The sequence below is a fragment of the Dermacentor variabilis genome, chromosome 3 (assembly GCF_050947875.1).
Source record: "Dermacentor variabilis isolate Ectoservices chromosome 3, ASM5094787v1, whole genome shotgun sequence".
Lineage (NCBI taxonomy): Eukaryota > Metazoa > Arthropoda > Arachnida > Ixodida > Ixodidae > Dermacentor > Dermacentor variabilis.
Window position 1 is genome coordinate 64,799,159 of NC_134570.1, and position 18,315 is coordinate 64,817,473.

The window sequence follows — 18,315 nt, forward strand, 5'->3', positions numbered from 1 at the left end:
GAATTACGCTGGTTGTCCCAAAAGGAAGAATTGTAAACTCACACAGAATGTTGCTTTTTAGCTTCCTGTCCATTTCTTGTCGGCAGTGAATTTGTAATTTCATATTACTTACGTGCCTTTCCCACGTCGTACAAAAGTTTCACACAGATGGCTGTTTTCATGGGCAACAGTTGTAGAGATTTATTCGCTGTGATGTCTGTCGAAAGAATGTGTTCAAACAAGTCGCCTTCTGCCATAGTGCAGCACGTCCGATGTAGCTTTTGTGATGACGCAAGACGGTATCTCGCTGCAGGCCTCAGCAATCTCTGCCTTTAGCGCTTCTGCTGTAGTTGTAGGTTTGCGGTACACTCGGTCTTTCACATGTCCCCACAAGCAGTAGTCAAGAGGTGTCAAGTCCGGTGACCTTGCAGGCCATGCCATTGGTCCATGCCGCCCGACCCACTGGCGTTTGAAGGCTTCGTCAAGCCAAGCTCGGGCAAGGCTGCTGCTGTGAACTGGTGCACCGTCGTGCTGATACCAAGTTCGCTTTAAAAACGTAAGAGGAAGATCACAGCGAAAATCTTCGACTGGGCCTTCCAAGATGTCGTTCACGTACCGCTGAGCAGTGAGCATGTGGTCAAGAAATATGGCACCAATTATACTTCCGTCAAAGATACCGCACCACACACCGAATGACCATTGGTACTGGTGTCTGGTCTGCGCCAACGAATGCGGGTTCGTATCGCTCCAGTAACGCGCATTATGGATGTTGACTTGAGAATTTCTGGCGAAGGTTGCCTAATCTGTCCACGTCACTTTGTCAACAAAACCCGGTATATCATCACTGTTCACGAGGACCCAATTTGAGAAATCAAGCCGCCATTGAAAATCTTTTTCTTGCAGCTTTTGATGCAGTTGGAGGTGATACGTATGCATTTCAGCTTTCCTAAGAACTCTTGACAATGAAGACTTCACCACTCACATCACGCACGCTGAAATGAGGATTTGCAGTCATGAAAGCCAAAATGTCTCCTTCAGCCTCTTCACTGATGGTCCCCTTTCTGTGCCGCGTCTTCTTGAAGCTACCTGTTTCTTTCAGCGTCAAGTAGCTCCTCATAATTGTGTTCGCGCTAGGTCTTCGCCCACATTGCCAATTTCGGTATACCTTGGCAGCTTTCCTCTTGTCGCATCGTTCAGCTCACAAGGCTAAGACCATGTTCGCCTTCTGCTCGCTTGAGTACGGCATGCTTTAGGCACTGCAAACAAATTCTTCGAAACGGTTGCGCGGCACGACAGTAATAGACAATCGAGCTCACATGCATCTTGCCGCTGCCATAACTTGGAAGAAAAGCGGCGTTGTAACAAATGATGCTCTCTCTCGCATAGGTTCCAGATGTATGATGCATGTTTTGTGCGTATTTTTTCTATTCCGCATCGACTTGAACGCTGGAAAAAAAAAAATGCTCTTCTCGTCATATCGGAATAAACGGCTGATGACGGCGCCTTCTTCGGCGACAGGCGTGAGCGGCTGCTGACGAAGCGCCTTTTCCGAGCACCGTCGCCAGCCGCTGCCGGTAATGTCATAGCCGAGCAAAGATTGAAGCCCTTTCTCGTAAGTGAAGGGAAGGCGCGGGCTGGCGATGTTTTTACAAATAACTCATGAGAGCGCTGTAATCGCGGCGCATTCGGGCGCACAGAGCGCGCTGTCCCGTGGTATTCTTTAAACTCCGCGGGCTTTCGTTTCGTTTTTTTTTTTTCCGAATAAAAACGGCCACGCTAAGTCTATTTCGTTGGAAGTACCTGGGTTGGGCAATATTTGTGAAGCTCCACAACTTTCCTATTGACGCCTGAACGTTTCAAGCTATATTTAATAATGTTAATTTATCTCGGCCAATTACTAAAAAAAAGACGAGCAAAAAATTGGTACTTGGTTAATTGGTAAGTTTAGATAAACGCTAAAAACATCCAAACGACTTCTGTTCTGAAGAACGCATAGGGTGTTTCAAAATCTTGGTCCGTGTGCATGTGTGTGTGTGTGTGTGTGTGTGTGTGTGTGTGTGTGTGTGTGTGTGTGTGTGTGTGTGTGTGTGTGTGTGTGTGTGTGTGTGTGTGTGTGTGTGTGTGTGTGTGTGTGTGTGTGTGTGTGTGTGTGTGTGTGTGTGTGTGCGTGCGTGCGTGCGTGCGTGCGTGCGTGCGTGCGTGCGTGCGTGCGCGCGCGCGCGCGTTCGCATTTTACCAACACCACACCTCACGAGTGAGTCCTTGAATGGCAAGTTTATTGTCACTATTAGAAAAAGCAGCAACAAAAATCAACGATGCATGAGTGGCGTCAAGCTAAACACACAGCAGTTCTACTCAAAAGTGATTGCACTGTTCCTTTTGGCAGAATAACAACCGACCCCCTCACGCCTGGATCAATCCTTACTTCATTAGCCACTTCAATCTGGATATAACGTTCATGGTGATCACTTGCTTTACACAACCAAAAACAGCGACCATTGCATGGCCAAAGCGACTGAACCATCGTTTCCCATCGAAAGCAGCACGTCATCCTTCACTACAAGCAAGCACATACTGCGGATGCGCGTAAAAAAAGTTACTATCAAAGACGTTAAAAATTCTAGATATATGAATGCATAAATGGTTGGGAACACCACTTGCTTCCAGTACGTCTTCATAATAAAAAAGAGGTTTACCTACTTGGCACTTGTCAGACACTGTACTGTAGTAGTAAGTGATAAATGCTAGACAGCATGCAAGCATTACGCTGTGTCATAGAGAATCTAGGTAGCCCGCAGCAAGAACACCCACACGCATTCCTATAAAGCCGACTCAGAATTGCAACGCACGGGCTTACTTAACTCAAAGTGTTAGATCAGCAGCTACCAAATCAATGTTAATTCCTTGCTTTGATAACAACTGTGGTCACAACTATTAGTCTTTAATGTTAAGACATGGTACTGGCCGTGCTATAACTGATCAGGTTATTTCCATGATGACCCCACCATGCTTTCACAATCATTATCACTAGTTTCTGTCTAAATTCTTCAAGAACTGAAATATGTAACAGCAAGAATAACACACAAATAACAAGCAAATATTGCTGACATGAGGATCAGTAGCACAAACACATCACAGTGCATTGCATGGGAAAGAGAAATGAACTGTCCTGACAGAAACTTACTTTCCTAACTCTCACAACACCCGTGTTTCCACCAAAGTGAAGGTCTCTAGAACACAGACAATGCTTAAATAATTCACATACCAACAAACTATATACTTCCATGCTGTGCACACCAACAAATTCAGCCATACATTCATGTGCGCGGCAGAACACACATTTGCACGATTTCGTTCGAACTGCTCTAGTAAAGGGGTGTGGGGGGAAGGAGAGTGGTGCAGAAATTTTTTAGTGTATAACATGCACACTGGTTAGGTCCGACCAAGGAACTAACAAAACTAATAGGTTATGTGCTACCCATGCTATAACATGGTAATCAGCCCACAATATCAGGCTGCACTTAGAATGAACTGTATATTTTCAGCAATACAAATTAAGTAGCGGTAATGTCTGAATTTGAGCAATCTGTTTTGATGCCCACCATGTGTGTTTCAGTCAACATTGGAAAGCAATGCCTTCTTGTGCTGACATATTCATATTAGCATGTTACAGTAAGCAAAAATCTTTCAACAGCACATCCTAACAACATAAACTGCCTGTGTGCAAGACCTTAGTAGACTTCAGCCAACACTAAAATCTACCCGGATGTGTGTTACATGCCAGGCGAGGAGAATCCTATTTGGCCTGAGCTTTAGCTACATAAGCAAGACACTTTGTTTTAGTTGGCTTGTGTTAGCCTCTCTAGCTGGCTCATTACTACTAAGGCCATTAGATTAGCTTTTTGCCTAACATAACAGCTTTATGTACATATGTGCACACATTATAACATCGGAGTAGCCACAACAACCTGTACTGTGTGTCAAACTGACAAAGGTAGCACTAAGAATGCATACACGTAATGATTTCAAAAGCATCAATTTCGGACTACAAAAAGCAAGTAATGCAAGAAGCCAAGACATTTCTAGTATTAACATTGCCCTGACTTAAACTATATATCATTTATTCAGTTTATAGAAGCAGTACTAAAAGCTAAACTGACAGGTCTACAAGATTATGTAACAATACAGAAAAAAAAGGTCTGAAGTACAGTCACAGGTTATCACAATCATAACTAGATATTATAATGTGCAATCAGTTACTTTCACAGATGTTGAGCAAGTATAGAAAGAAGTTATCTGAAGCAACGTCTAAAAGCTTTCGAGAATTACCTAGCCACCTTATTACAGCAGTCATACAAGTGCACTGTATAGTGCGTCGGTCACGTAAACAGCGGTAGTCTATTTTGGGTGTTTTGTTCTTTACGCTGCAATGTCCCTGGTAAAGGTATGACATCCTACTTCATACATTTACGCAGAATCACTCTTCACGAGTGTTTGCTTTTGATTTGTTCTTTCTGGAAATGTCACTGCAACATTTTGTACAGCTGCAGCATATGTAAAACAAAATGTAGTCATAACAAAGGCAGCTTTGCCACACAGATAAACTTGCATTTAGAAAACATGTCGCACCTTGGGTACGAAGGAAAAAAAATTAAGCACCAGCGAGAAACGTTCAAAAATGGACGTCGCGGAAACTGCCGCCGCCATATCTTCTCCAAGCGCACATGTACAGAGAAACACTTCACGTGTGTTTCACGAAAAAAAAAATGCAAAAAAGAAAAGAAGACACGCACAAAGCACTGAAAACAGAACAAGGCACTAGCGAGAAATGTTCGAGCTCGACGCCGCGGAGACCGCCGCCGCCACCCTCGCATCGTCGTGCCTGCCCGCCGGCGGCGACGCGGGCGACGTCGGTGCCGATGCGACCGCCACTTTGACGAGCGGCGACGTCCCCAGCACAATGTCCGCCGCGTCTCCCCGGCCCAGTTCGTCAAGCGCGCGCGCGAGGTGCCCGATCGTGCTGTCCATCACCAGCGTCCACTCGCCGAGCACTCTGGCGATGGGGCTCTTGCCCGAGGTCGCGAGCACGCCGGACTCCTTGGACTCCGGATCCAGCTCGGGCAGGCGCTCGGTCATGCCCAGCTGCACGGCCAGGAGGCACCAGTCCCGGCCCAGCTTCTCCGGCGGGTCGAGCGCGGCGCCCAGCCTCTGGCGCGTGAGTAGGGACAGCTGTGACGCGTGCGTGTCCGGCCCGCAGACGAGCGACGCGACCGAGGCCACGTCGCGGCAGCAGAGCAGGTCGCACGCCGATTCGGGCATGCCGGTCTGCGGATGCAGCACCTGGGCGTGCAGGCCGCCGTCGTTGAGCATGGCGCGCATGACGAGGCGCGCCGGGTAGCGCGCCGGGATCGGCGCGTGGTGCCGCAGGTCGGCGGCGCTCAGCAGGTGCCGCTCGAACTGCGCGCCCGGGCACACTTCGCCCAGCACGTCGTCGACGACCATCAGGAGGTCCTCCAGGAAGTAGAAGCTGCTCGGCAGTGAAACACGCGTGTGAAGGTGGTTTTTATCCTGCCTGTATTCCTATGCTTTCGCGAACAATGTTCATAAAAACTGCGCTGAATCGATGTAGAATGTATGTCACGAAAATCACGAAAATGGTTCTAATTCTGCGCTGACACACCAGCTCTGTGAACGTTGGTTACCGTGGTGATACTGCGGACTCCACTATAGCTGGATAGTTATGCCTTTGGTATAGGAAACTTCAGTGCTTAGAACAGTGTCCAAAGAGTCCACTCAAGGTACTTAAAACATGCCTGTCTTTTTGTTTTTCTGGGTAGTCAAAAGCTCCTTCAAATAATGGCGACCCTATTGATAACGACATCTACAAGTGAGAGGTGTTTTTCAACAATGAGGCACTTGAAAACCTACCTCCGTAGCATGACATGTGCATTACAATTAAATGGAACTAGCATTGTTAAACATGCACAGAGGAGTTTCCATTTCTGCGGTTGACGTCTTGGATGAACTACCAATGAAGCCACGGCGACTGAAGTTCAAGTTGCAATGCAAGCAGCTTGTGCTCATTTTTTCTGATGTTTTAAAGGGACACTAAAGGTTACTATTAAGTCAACGTGGACTGTTGAAATACCATCCCAGAAACCTCGAAACGCTTGTTTCGTGCCAAGGAGAGACTTATTTTAAGAGAAAATGCGTTCTGAAGCGTCCGCGTACCTCTAGCGCAGTTCAAATCGCCCGCCCTCCGATCGAGGAGAACTGACATCATGGTCTCATAGTGACGTTGCGCCATCGGTGACTAGAACGGCGTCCGCAGACGGCGCTACGGCTTTTCTGCGCAAAACGCGAACGCGCGGCCAGAAACAGAGCCAAGACAGAGCCGACAGCAGAGCGAAAGCGGGAGTATAGTGGCTAGCGGAAGGAGAAACGAATTACGTCCCACGTTACGTCCCACGGCACACGGAGAGTCCGTTTTCGTTAAACTATAGGCTGCAGCGAGCTCGCAGCGTGGTCGGCGTGGTCTATGAGAAGCGACGAGCCTTTTCGCACTCGCAACAGGGCATAAAAATGTGCGAATCGACGCAAAACTCGGCCTAGAAACGTGCTTCGCCACAGCCAGGGCTCAATACGACCCAAGCTGGCACGACCCAGATGTCGTTTCCCGCACCGCCACCAGGCGCCGCTACTATACCTCACACTCCAGCGCAAGACGCCCATAAGCTGGTACTTCATTCTATGACGCTAACTTCGACGCTCGTCGCAATGGACCCTGATACCGACAGATTGGCTCGGGATGGTGGGCTCAACTTCAGCGATTTGAGCACCGACGAGCGCGACCTGCTTCTGAGGGCTCGCACTGCCGGCGTCGTTGCGTACTACGACGGCGGCCTCGACACCGGCTCTCCGGAGCGGGAAAGCAACGAGGGCTTCCCACGACATCACATGGACGTGGCATTCTCGCTGCTTGTTCCAAATGAAAGTTTCGCGAGCAGAACCCTCACAGCACGACGCGATAACGAAACTACTGAAACTCCAAAGCGTGCGCGGCGCAGAGTCGAGCGAAAACGAAACCTTTCGAACACCCATATTACTGAAGGGTAACGTCAAAATGTTATTTTTTCCTAGAATCGAATAGACGTAGACAAGTAGAATTTTTTCCGGCTTATAATCGAATGAAATGATATTTTTAATACGAGTAGTTGAGTATTAGTAACACAAATTATGAGGAGACCTTTCGTCATCGGGCTAGTACCGGAATGTAGCTGGGGGTCTCAAATCGTGTCATGCATTTACCTCAATTTCTCGGTTACTAAAGCTCTGTTCGCGATTATATTGACGCCTTAGACGTTCTAGAACATTGCTCTACCACTTTAACTTGAGTTTCTGGTAACCTTTAGTGTCCCTTTAAGTAATCTTTAAATACGACCGCTTTTTAATCTGGCCTGAAGAAGTCAGCGAAGCTTTTGTGGCTACCTTTCAGTCGATTAACTTCACTGGTCAGTTCCTGGTGGATGGAGGCAGGAGGTCGGTTGACCTCTAGGGGAAAGTTCACAATCCCCAAATCCGCCCCTATCGGCTGCGCCACCCGGCATTATAGCGAAAAGCGTTGAAGTCAGTTCACTCTTATGGCACAGTGTGATCACATAGTTTAGGTTCAACCAGAGAAATTGGATCTAAATATCCTGCCCTTGTGTAAGGGCTGCAGCTCGTCAAAATTGTGAGAAAAAAAAAAGTGCAGCTTTTACATGAGTGTATATGGTACATCAGACCAGTACCACTGTACAGAAGAGATGGAAAAGAAAGAAGTGCCCAGGGCTCACCGGTGCTCTGGGCCTCTCGCTGTTATGCAGTTCCTTACGTTTTAGCCATTTTCGTGACGGTCATTTCATCAAGGATGAGCAACATGCTCCCACGACCACCTGAACAAAGTCAGTTGTCTGCTACATCGCTCATTTTGGAGGACGTGCCTTTGGAAGCTCGAACCAGCTCGATTCCTGGGAAAGCTCAATTCCGGAAGTCATGGACTCTGACAGCAAGTACACAGTAGCCATAAGCAACCATGTGAAGAAGATGCGCCTTATGTCTGCTGAGAAGACTTCATCCAATCAAAGTAAGCAGGAATCTTTCATAATTTTTTATGTGCCGCTCTTGGCGTCACACAGCATGAACTCCCTCGGCAGGCAATCTCTAACCGTATATTCTGAAAGTGCGGCCCTTAGGAAAATCAATGAGATCAGGATTGACGCTCACAAGAACATCCTGACGATAGATGAAAAAATTCAATAACACTGGACAACTTAAAGACTATTCCGCAGTTAAGCGCAATCCCTGTCCGGTCCTTTATTAAAGGGACACTAAAGGTTACTATGAAGCCAAGTTAAAGTGATAAAGCATATATATTGATTGAAGATTGAATTGAAGATTATATTGATGCCTAAGGCATCAATATAATCCGTGGTGATTATATTGATGCCTAAGGCATCAATATAATCACAAACAGAGCTTTAGTAACCGAGAAATTGAGGAAAATGCATCACACGATTTGAGACCCCCCAGCGACATTCCAGTACTAGCCTGACGACGAAGGCACTCCTCATCATAATTTATGTCACTAGTGCTCAACTACTCGTATTAAAAATATCATTTCATTAGATTATAAGACGGAAGAAAATGCTACTTGTCTAATTCTATTCAATTCTAAGAAAAAACATTTTGACGTTACCCTCGAGTAATATGTGTGGTCAAAAGGTTTCGTTTTCGCTCTACTCTGCGGGCTCGACTCTGCGCCACGCGAGCTTCGGAGTTTCAGTTGTTTCGTTATCACACTGTGCTGTGCTGATTCTGCTGGCTTGCGAAACTTGCATTTGGAACAAGCAGCGATAATGCCACGTCCATGTGATGTCGTGGGATGCGCAAACGGTCTGTGGAACTTGGCCAAGGGCAGTTGCAGCGGCGAATCCAACGTTACTTATCACTGTATGCCAATGAGCGAACCTCTCCGTTCGAAGTGGTTAAGTGCCGTACCTCTGCCACAGTGCGTTGGCAAAGAGCCGAAAAGTCGTATAGTGTGCTCGCTGTACTTTCATCCAGAGGATTGCGAGTGCAACGCCGACTTACTGAAGTCATGTGGAGTGCCTTTCAAAGCAATGCTTTCCTGTAGCGCTGTTCCGTCGGTCTTGCCTGCATTCTCTGAAGTGCAAGAACTGCAGGTCGAAGATGGGGCGGTGAGTGCAACATTTGGTTTTCACGAAGGAAAAGCTACAAATGTGCGAATACCATGACATAGAGTTGCCATCGTAGTAGTACGCAACGATGCCGGCAGCACGAGCACTCAGCAGCAGGTCACGTTCAATGCTGAAGTCGAGCTGAATCGCTGAAGTCGAGCGCAGCATCGCGAGCCATTGTGTCGTCGTCATCAGGGTCGTCCATTGCAACGAGCGTCGAAGTTGGCGTCATAAAATAAAGAACCAGCTTATCGTCGCGCGCTTTCCCTTCCGCTAGCCACCATAGTTCCGCTTTCGCATTGCTGTCGGCTCTGTCTTGGCTCTGTTTCTGGCTGCGCGCTTGCGTTTTGTGCAAAAAAGCCGTAGCGCCATCTGCAGGTGCTGTTTTACTCACCGACGGCGCAACGTCACTATGAGACCATGATGTCACCACTCCTCAATCGGAGGGTGGGCAACTTGAGCTGTGCTGGAGATACGTGGACGCTTCAGAACGCATTTTCTCTTAAAATAAGTCTCTTCTTCACATGAAACGAGCGTTTCGAGGTTTCTGGGATGGTATTTCAACAGTCCATGTTGACGCAATATTACCCTTTAATTACAGGAAGAAGACAACGCCTGGGGTGATTTCCGACGTGGAGCTTGAAAACAAGTATGCCGATCACAAGAGTCTTTTGAGGATATTGGTGCGCATTTTTGAGAATCGCCGCTTAGGGAACTCCCGATGCATCAAGTTAATATTTGCTTCTTAGACATTACCAAAGTCTGCCAAATGGGCTATGTGATACACCGTGAATGACCATTCGTTCCGAGGCCTCTTCAGTGCCACAAATGTCTAGAGATAGGACATGTGAGTGTTGTTTCTAGACGTGAAGTCACCTGGTCATGTTGTGGCGGAGAGCATAATACTATCGACTGTGATGGATCTTCATTTAAATGTCCCAACTGTATGTGCTCTCATGAAGCAACCTCGAAGGAATGCCTGAAGATGCACCAGGAAGCTCGTATTCTTCGAAAAATGGCAAGAGACCAATCTTCACATAAAGAGGCTACTAAATCTGTTCACCAACGTGGCCAACACTTGCACAAGAAGTGCCACAAAGCCATATCGGAAGAACTGCACAGTGCAGCACAGGCGGCCCAACTACTTCTGCATGTGTGTGCATTGAGGATGGTAACCATGCCTACTGCTAATTCAAGGTCGGTGAGAGCACACAGCGAATATTCATCTCCACCGGCTGATACAGGCATGGAATGGCCTTTTCTGCCCTCTAGACCCATGGCCATGACAGCAAGCCCTAGTGGTCATTTGCACCATGAAGCCAGGAATGATGGGGCCAATGAAACTGATGACATTACGGGCAAGCAAGGAGGTTGACATGATAAGGAAAGCGTTCAGAAAATGCTGAAGCACCTGGCAGAGTCTATGCATGTGATTCTCTATGGTCGCTAAAAGTGCCCTGCAGGTGCTCACCGTGCTGGAGCCACTTATCGCAGCTCTCTGCATGCTGTAAAGCTTTTGCTTGGCACCTGTCTAACACAGGGGAGGCACACACAGCAGCTTCATCTTGGTGCCTTTATATGAAGGTTCACTTGAACTAGTGACTACAGACAAGATATGGATTCCGGCAGTGGCTTCAAGGATAACATTTCTTAATGTTTATCATCAGAATGTTGAACTTGCTTTCACCATTGTGCATCCCTCTTCCTTTGTTATCATCATCCCTCATCACACCTTTATGTCCCCGTTTATCCTCCCCCTGTACAGAGTAGCAGGCTAGAGCGAGCTAGCTCAGGTCAACCTCTCTGCCTTCTTTCAAATAAATTCTCTCCCTCTCTATCTTTATAAAATTCAACTACTTGCACTGAATGTATATGAATGGTATCTAAATAAAAGTATACAGGCCTTCTTCACATAAGAATTGATGCAGTGGCTTATAAAACTTCATGTGGAGTTTCAGGGCTCAAGGTCAGTTAATAAAAAGACCATGCAGACTTCTGTATTACTTCCACTGTGACAAACATAGTTTGAATTGGCTTCTATGTTGTTTGTTTCTTTTTGGGAGAAAGGAGGAGATGCAGTTATGTAAAATACATAAGGAGCATCAAAAATGGCAACTCCACATAGCTCACACATTGTTGATGTGTACTGATCATGCAGTCAGGTTAATGTACGTAAAAATGGAGCAACAACCAGTGCACTGCAGCAATGTGGATGCTTAATTATCCAGTCAGACATATACAATGCACACACAAGAAACAAATGCTAATATTACAATCAACAAGCTTGGAATGAGCGTTCATAGTAAAAATATTTTCTATTAATTCATTTTTAATCTTATCACAATCAGCCAGAACTTAATATTGTGAAAATGCATTCACTATAGTGCATTATCTGTTAATAAGTGGTACATCTATCCACACATCAGGAATGTGCACATTGTACACGACCTACAATAGCATTTTTGACAGCACACAGCAACACGCACATTCCTTTTCTTCCTGTGGTATACTATACTGCTCTTTGAAGACAACCTCTCTTGGCTACTCTTGGTTAATGAAAAGCACTTAGTACTACATACATACAGCTGCATGATGGTGTTACTCACCAGCTTGAGGATGAACCACGTGGACCACGCACTTTCACTTCCAAAGCACTGTCATTGTCAACTAGTGTGAGCATTCCCTCCAGTGCCCCACTGCAAAACTTGCTGCCCCGCAGCCATTGGTATAGATCACTATCAGAATCTGCATGTTCCATAGATGCACGTCGCAGCTGAACCTGCACACAATTGGCCAACATTCCAATAAATGCCTCAATATAGTACACACAGACATCAACATACCTTGCATGTTTACACATACAACCTGCCTCCAAATTATGAGATTTAAGTTGTTATACAAACAAACCACAACAATTTTTCATCTTCAGTTATCACAGCATTCACAGCAGTTCTCTGATGAAGCATGGCATGGCTTCACAGCAATGCAAAGCTCTATTGTAGTAAAATTTTGCCTTTAGGTGTGGCTTCAAGGCAGTAATGCTTTTGTTGCCAAGAAGACACACTTACAGCTAAAGCTTTCATTATAGCTTTATAATAATTATAATGATAGTTACTATATTATAATATTATGTATAATATGTAATGTAATATAATATGATATTATAATATTATAATATATTATACTATTATAATAATATTATATAATTATATTAATAATTATAACATATAGCATTATAATATGTAGTTCCATCTTGTATCGTTTGTCTATCTCGAGAACAAACATGCGTGCTATTTGTGCTCATATTTATGTTCACTCAATATTGCATCGAACCATATCACTCTTCATGTGAGAGCCCATGCCACTTTTTCTAGGCAATGTAAAGAATTTTTACCTTGGCATTTGCTATGACTATGTAGTGACAAGCGGGATGTGCATTTTTCTGTGTAGCATGATAACTTCTAGGCACCTGTACCACAGTTTCACATTCAGCCTTGTTGCTAAGCCATCCTAAGACAAGCATTTGTCTTCTGTCCTTCATTTTATCCCTGTCTTTTCTGGAGCATAATACTTGTTAACTGTGCCGCCTTTGATTTGCGGCTTGCTACGCTTCATTCTTTTGCTGTTAGCATGCTTATGTTTGACCTATGTGTTCCCTTTAATTCATACATGCCTTTTTGCAGTTTGTCTTCCAGATGATGGTTTCTTTCGAATTAATTTGGTGGTGTGTGCAATATACACAGTTGGCGTATGCAATATACACAATGGAAGTTTTAAAAAAATAATTGTAACGGCATACATACATTCTGAACAGCATCCACAAATCTTAAACAGCTTACACGAACATCAGACTAGCAAAATTGAATTTCGCCATTCCATTCTGCCATGCCTTTGTTGGCACACAGAAAACACAGATTTTCTTTCTTTTTTTTTTTTACCAAGGCACACATTTATCCCTTCTGAGGTGAAACAACTCATTAGTATTACAGCAATAATAGCAGGTTAAATTAGAAATGAAGGCCTGCAGATTTATCTCTCATTGTTAGATATCTGCACTAAGCATCATACTGGCTAGCTTTTTCCAATATCTCGTAAGAAATGTGCAAGCTACATCAGACTGATTACTAATGAGATGCTTTCCTTACGAATGAAAAGCCTTATGCTTAAGATCATATTTCAATTCTTTCACATGGCAACAATGCGCGACTAAATTATACTCCTTTTGTATATGTAACAGCACAAACTACAGACACGTGATTCACAGCTCAAACACTCAATTGAATAAATAATTATCAGTTTTGAACTTCCCAAAAGCATATTAACCATAAGGACAATACAAGACGCCTGACAGTTACCTGTATCCGCGTAAAGATTATGGCCAGGATGTGTGGAAAGTCGTCAAATGGGAGGACGTGCACCCCACAATACACGCCTTGGGTGTAACGTGGATCTGAAGGATCCCACAGGCCTTCCAGTGTTTCAACCAAATTGTAACATGGAAATTCATACTCCACATCGCCATCATTGTCACACTTGGTGCACATCTTGAGGTTTTCCAACACCTGGGCGTGATAAACAAAAACAAGCCAATTTTCTAGTGAGCCCTCATAATTACAGGATAATTAAATCTTGATTCGATGTGCAGCCAGTCATCAGTCATGTTGAATTTTTTTCATAACAGGAATTGAATCAATGTTTGGAGCACATTCACTACTTAATTATTGGCTACAGGCAAAACCGTTGGAAGGAAAATTCATCCTTCATTATTGCTGATGAATTGCAGCACATTCAACTTTTCGTCAAACACGGCAGTGCCTGACGTAAATTGGTCTTATGCAGCAATACTCTGGACATGGAAACGAGATGGAGCCAAACTCTGTAAGCAGAGGATTCAATTTAACTGCAGCTTATTATTCACGGTTTCTTTCTTACCACGATTGAACAGAACAGGCAAAAGCAAGTTCTGCTGAAGCAATCAATAATGAATAAACACACACACACACACACAGACACTTTTTTCTTTTTGATGTATTTCTGCCTAATGCATCACGTCAGTCACTTTTTCATGACATGGCTCAAGAAATGTTGTAGTTGTGCATTTATTAGCCCCCTATAGGTGTCCCATTTAAGAATGAACCATACTGCATACCTATGCTTTATTCCTGAGCACTCCATACTAGTACCTCATTAAACTTGTGGCCTGTGGAGGACAGTTTCTGGTTATGAAAGAGCCTTGCAGACCTGCATCTGGCTTATTAGATTTTGCATATCATCCATTCTATGCATCATGTTGCACTTCATTCCTCATCTAAATCTCAACTTGTTCAATTACCTACACATGCCTAAGCGTAGCTAGCCAGAAAATAAATCCTTGCTGTCCAAGTTGCAAACAATGTTCACTACATTCTCACAAACTGGGGAATAGTAAAAAGCACTAGACGCCGAAGTTCACTTTAGACATTAGTTTACTTTCTGACTGGAACAAAATGTATTTTTAACAAAAGATAGTGATTCTCAACATCTAAATGTATAGTATTGAACAGGTCATAAGGTGACAAAGTTTTTTTCTCTTGTTCTCCCACTCAAAATCACCCATTGGATCCTATCAGTTTCAGTAAGAAAGAGTAACAAGAACCTGTCCACACCAACGGAACCTTAATATGAGCAATTCTACAGTAACCACAGATTTCATCTGATCAGGCTCGGTGCAATGTCTCGTACAATTCTTCACATGCTCTTCCAATTTTCAGACTGACCACACAGTGTACTCTCATTGTACAGTAATTACGAAAGAAAGAGCAACACACCTGCAGGAGGTCTATAGCATCTGTGTCCGGGAAGGCAAATTGGAAATCTTCCACAGTGTAGCAACCTGTCACACGTGCTTTCTCGAGGTGTTCCTGGGACAGCAGCTCTCCAATGACCGAACTGCAGAGCCATTTAGGATTGAGCACCACCATGTCCTCCGTTTCAGATTTTGTATACAGCACCTGCAATGAGAAGTGCACCACAGTGTAGAGAGAACATAGTTGATAGACGCGCTGCAGCACATTAATGGTATCTTCGACTGGTCACCTGTATGCCCCAAAGCAGAGTCGGGTAGATCGGTCGTTTCCCGAGCTCAAAGGTAGGGGACAAGCGCGCAAGCCGAACGTGCGACTCGCTCTCGGAGGAGAAAATTGCTGATGCGAAACCATCTGACTACTGCCAACGTCTGATGTTTCGCCTATCCAAAGCTCCCGGCGCTGCCGGAAAAACCGGCGGACGTGCCGGCTGGACGAACGTTCGTCGAGACGCCAGCATGCAGTGGCCTAGGTTGCCAAGGTTATGGTGGGCCGTCGCCAACAGCAGCGACGCAGCGCTGCGATGACGTTTCAATCTCGATGACTGCTCCGACGACAGGGCTCGGAGCACCTCGGAGCGCTCCAAGATAGAGGAGAGCAACCAAGAAGAACCAGCCGAACGCAGGACGCGCACCGTCTTTCAACCAGCCGAAGACAACGCCACTCGCGAGAGCGCTCCAGAGTGCTCAGAAAAGACCAGCCGAAGATAGCATTAGTAAACGGAAGAAGAAATTATGCTAAGTCACGTTACATCAGTACATTAGCCCTCTCAAACAGCAAAGGGCTCAGTTCTAACAAGAGCAGGGATTTCGTAAGTCAAAAGCATCGTCGGAACAGAAGGCAAGTTCTTTAAAGCTGCCTTATTTAAGTCGGAGGTTGTGGGAATGTCTGGCAGATGCTGGTAAGTAGTTAATAATAATTAAAAAAGAAATAAACTGCACTCGAAAAAGGACAAAGTGCAACCTATTAAATTTCGTAGCCTTTCATGTAAAACAGCACCTAAATTTTCTATATTTTTACTGAAATTTGTGATGACAGTTTGCAGGCAAGAAAAATTAAGAAAAAGAACTTTGACCTTCCATGCCTATTCATTGCAGCACACTTGAAAGATGCAAAGTTTTTTGCAATGCACACAAGGATGCACAGCAATAACTACACTCGATCTTACAAATCATTTGCAACACTGCTAAAGGTACGATGTGTACACAAGTAATATCCTTGCACAGAGGAATATAGTTCCGGACATGAATGTCTGATTAATGGTGGAATTAGAGGGTTTTACCTTTGCTTAATACATTATATGTTAACGCAATACATGACATGTTGGGACCTCTGTGCATGCACGTGATGTACCACGAATTACGGTGGTGGTGAGCAGGCAACGCAATATGGATGAACACATCTCGAGGAGTCTTCAGCCTTCCTATAGGTTAAGGAGTCCTGCAGCTTCCACAGTGCTGCAAATGACTTAGGAGATGGAGTATATGCAAGTGCTTTTTGTGAATTGCCCTTATGCACATGTCAAGATACCACTGCTTTTCACTTGGCAATTTCAGCTGGTATAAGGATTTTATGCAAAGCCACAATTAAAGCACCAGTGATTACTGGCATGGTGCTATCAGAAGCCTCAGCAGGAGTCTCTCATATCCATGGCAGTCAGACAGCTTGGTCCCGGCTACATACTCAGAATGATCAAGTGGTAAGCAGGGCTATATTAGAGGCAGCATCGCATGGCACAGGTAGTGAAGAGTGTCTTGTAACATGCGCACTAAAAGCTGCCACCAAGTCAAGAAAAATCTGTAAGTTGCAAATTCTGAAACAAGGCAAAGGCCCTGCTTCCAGGAATATGTAAATCGAGTTATTATGATTGTCCCTACTCACAAACATGCAAACCACACCGAAAAACGCAGACAAGGCAAGCACAAACTGGCGATCTTCTGAAATAGTTCAATGTCTCCAACTAATACAAGGACTTTCCTTTCTGTCTGTCCTTTATCCACATCTGTGCTTGATTAAGCTCAATGACTGGTTGACATACACCCTCCACAAGAATTCTGAACTGTAGAACTTGACGCTGGATGGATTGCCATTTGAAGTAGGCCAGTAGCCTGCGGTTCTCCAGCTTGTAGAATATTTGTTTCATAAAAAATATGTAGTAGCTTCAAACTAAGTCTGCTCACATAAGCCAAAAGCATCAACCTCTATTCTGGATTGACACTAATTGTGCCAAAGACAGCCGTTTTTTGCTTAAGAAGACAAACTCACCTCTCCCATCAGTTGGAGCTGGTGGATGAGCTCACGCATGTGTTCCTCCCCTGCCAGAGGATTCACTTGTATGTGCACCATATCCATAAACTGGCGCCAGGTGAGCACCGGAAACGAGGGTGATGATTTCCTCCAGTTGGGAAGATGCCCCACCATTGATTCCAGAAAGCCAGTGCTCTTAGGAAGGTTCTGCAGAAGAAAAAAAAAAGAAAACAATTTAAGTGCTCGGCAACACCTGAAGAAATTCCTAGCTAATACAGTCAACTCCCGTTAATTCAATGCTTGCAGCACCACAAGATTTGGTCGAATTATCCAAAAGGTCAGATTAAGAAATGGCAGCGGAATAAATGAATTTTAAATCTTTTTTTGTTGCTGGAAGAAGTGTGTAATGTCTTTTTGCTTCTGCTTCTTCATCTTGATACGTGAATCATTCTAGCATGCGGTGAAGAGTGCAGACATGTTTAGATGCTGCATCAGCATTGGACTGTTACATTGCTGACAGTGTCATCGTCAATGAATGGCCCGGAAATATCAACCCTGTCATCAGCACTGACAAAATTCTCAAAAGAGACGAAAGCAGTAATGCTATCTGCTGAATTCCTTGTGTTTTCAAGGCTTTAGTAGCAACTACGCACATGAGGGGGTGCTGTTGGGATTACTGGGAATTGAAAGAGCTGAAGCGGCATGCTTCCAAGTTCAAACTAAATGAGTTTTCCTTCTATAGCAATGTATGGTTTCTTGCCAGAACCTTTCAGAGCTGTTCCAATTAAGCAAGAAGGTAAATTACCCGAAGTCAAATTAATGGGAGTCGACTTATGCATTGAGTTACAGGAGACATCACAAAAACTTAGTGCTTCCAACCAAGGACAGTTTACAGACTAGTTTGTGCTGTACTAACGAGAAGAAAATAAAAAAAATGACCTCAGAAAAGAAGAAAGACATGCATAGCACAAGCAAGGTTTTCTTGTATGACAAACAAAAGTACATAC

The 18,315-nt window shown here is 44.7% G+C and overlaps 1 protein-coding gene across 7 annotated transcripts in view; it reads right to left on the reverse strand.

Annotated features, from left to right (window-relative positions):
• Nucleotides 1–2,234: 2,234 nt before the first annotated feature.
• LOC142575768 (death-associated protein kinase 1-like) overlaps nt 2,235–18,315 on the reverse strand; it is a 202,527-nt gene continuing 186,446 nt past the window's right edge. For all 7 annotated transcript variants that reach the window (XM_075685391.1, XM_075685389.1, XM_075685390.1 and 4 more), the window contains 5 exons: nt 17,327–17,515; nt 15,026–15,208; nt 13,574–13,780; nt 11,825–11,997; nt 2,235–5,506 (listed from right to left, as the gene is read on the reverse strand). In XM_075685391.1, the coding sequence (XP_075541506.1) occupies nt 4,798–5,506; nt 11,825–11,997; nt 13,574–13,780; nt 15,026–15,208; nt 17,327–17,515 (1,461 nt within the window). In that variant the 3' untranslated portion in view covers nt 2,235–4,797. The remainder of the gene's footprint in view (nt 5,507–11,824; nt 11,998–13,573; nt 13,781–15,025; nt 15,209–17,326; nt 17,516–18,315) is intronic.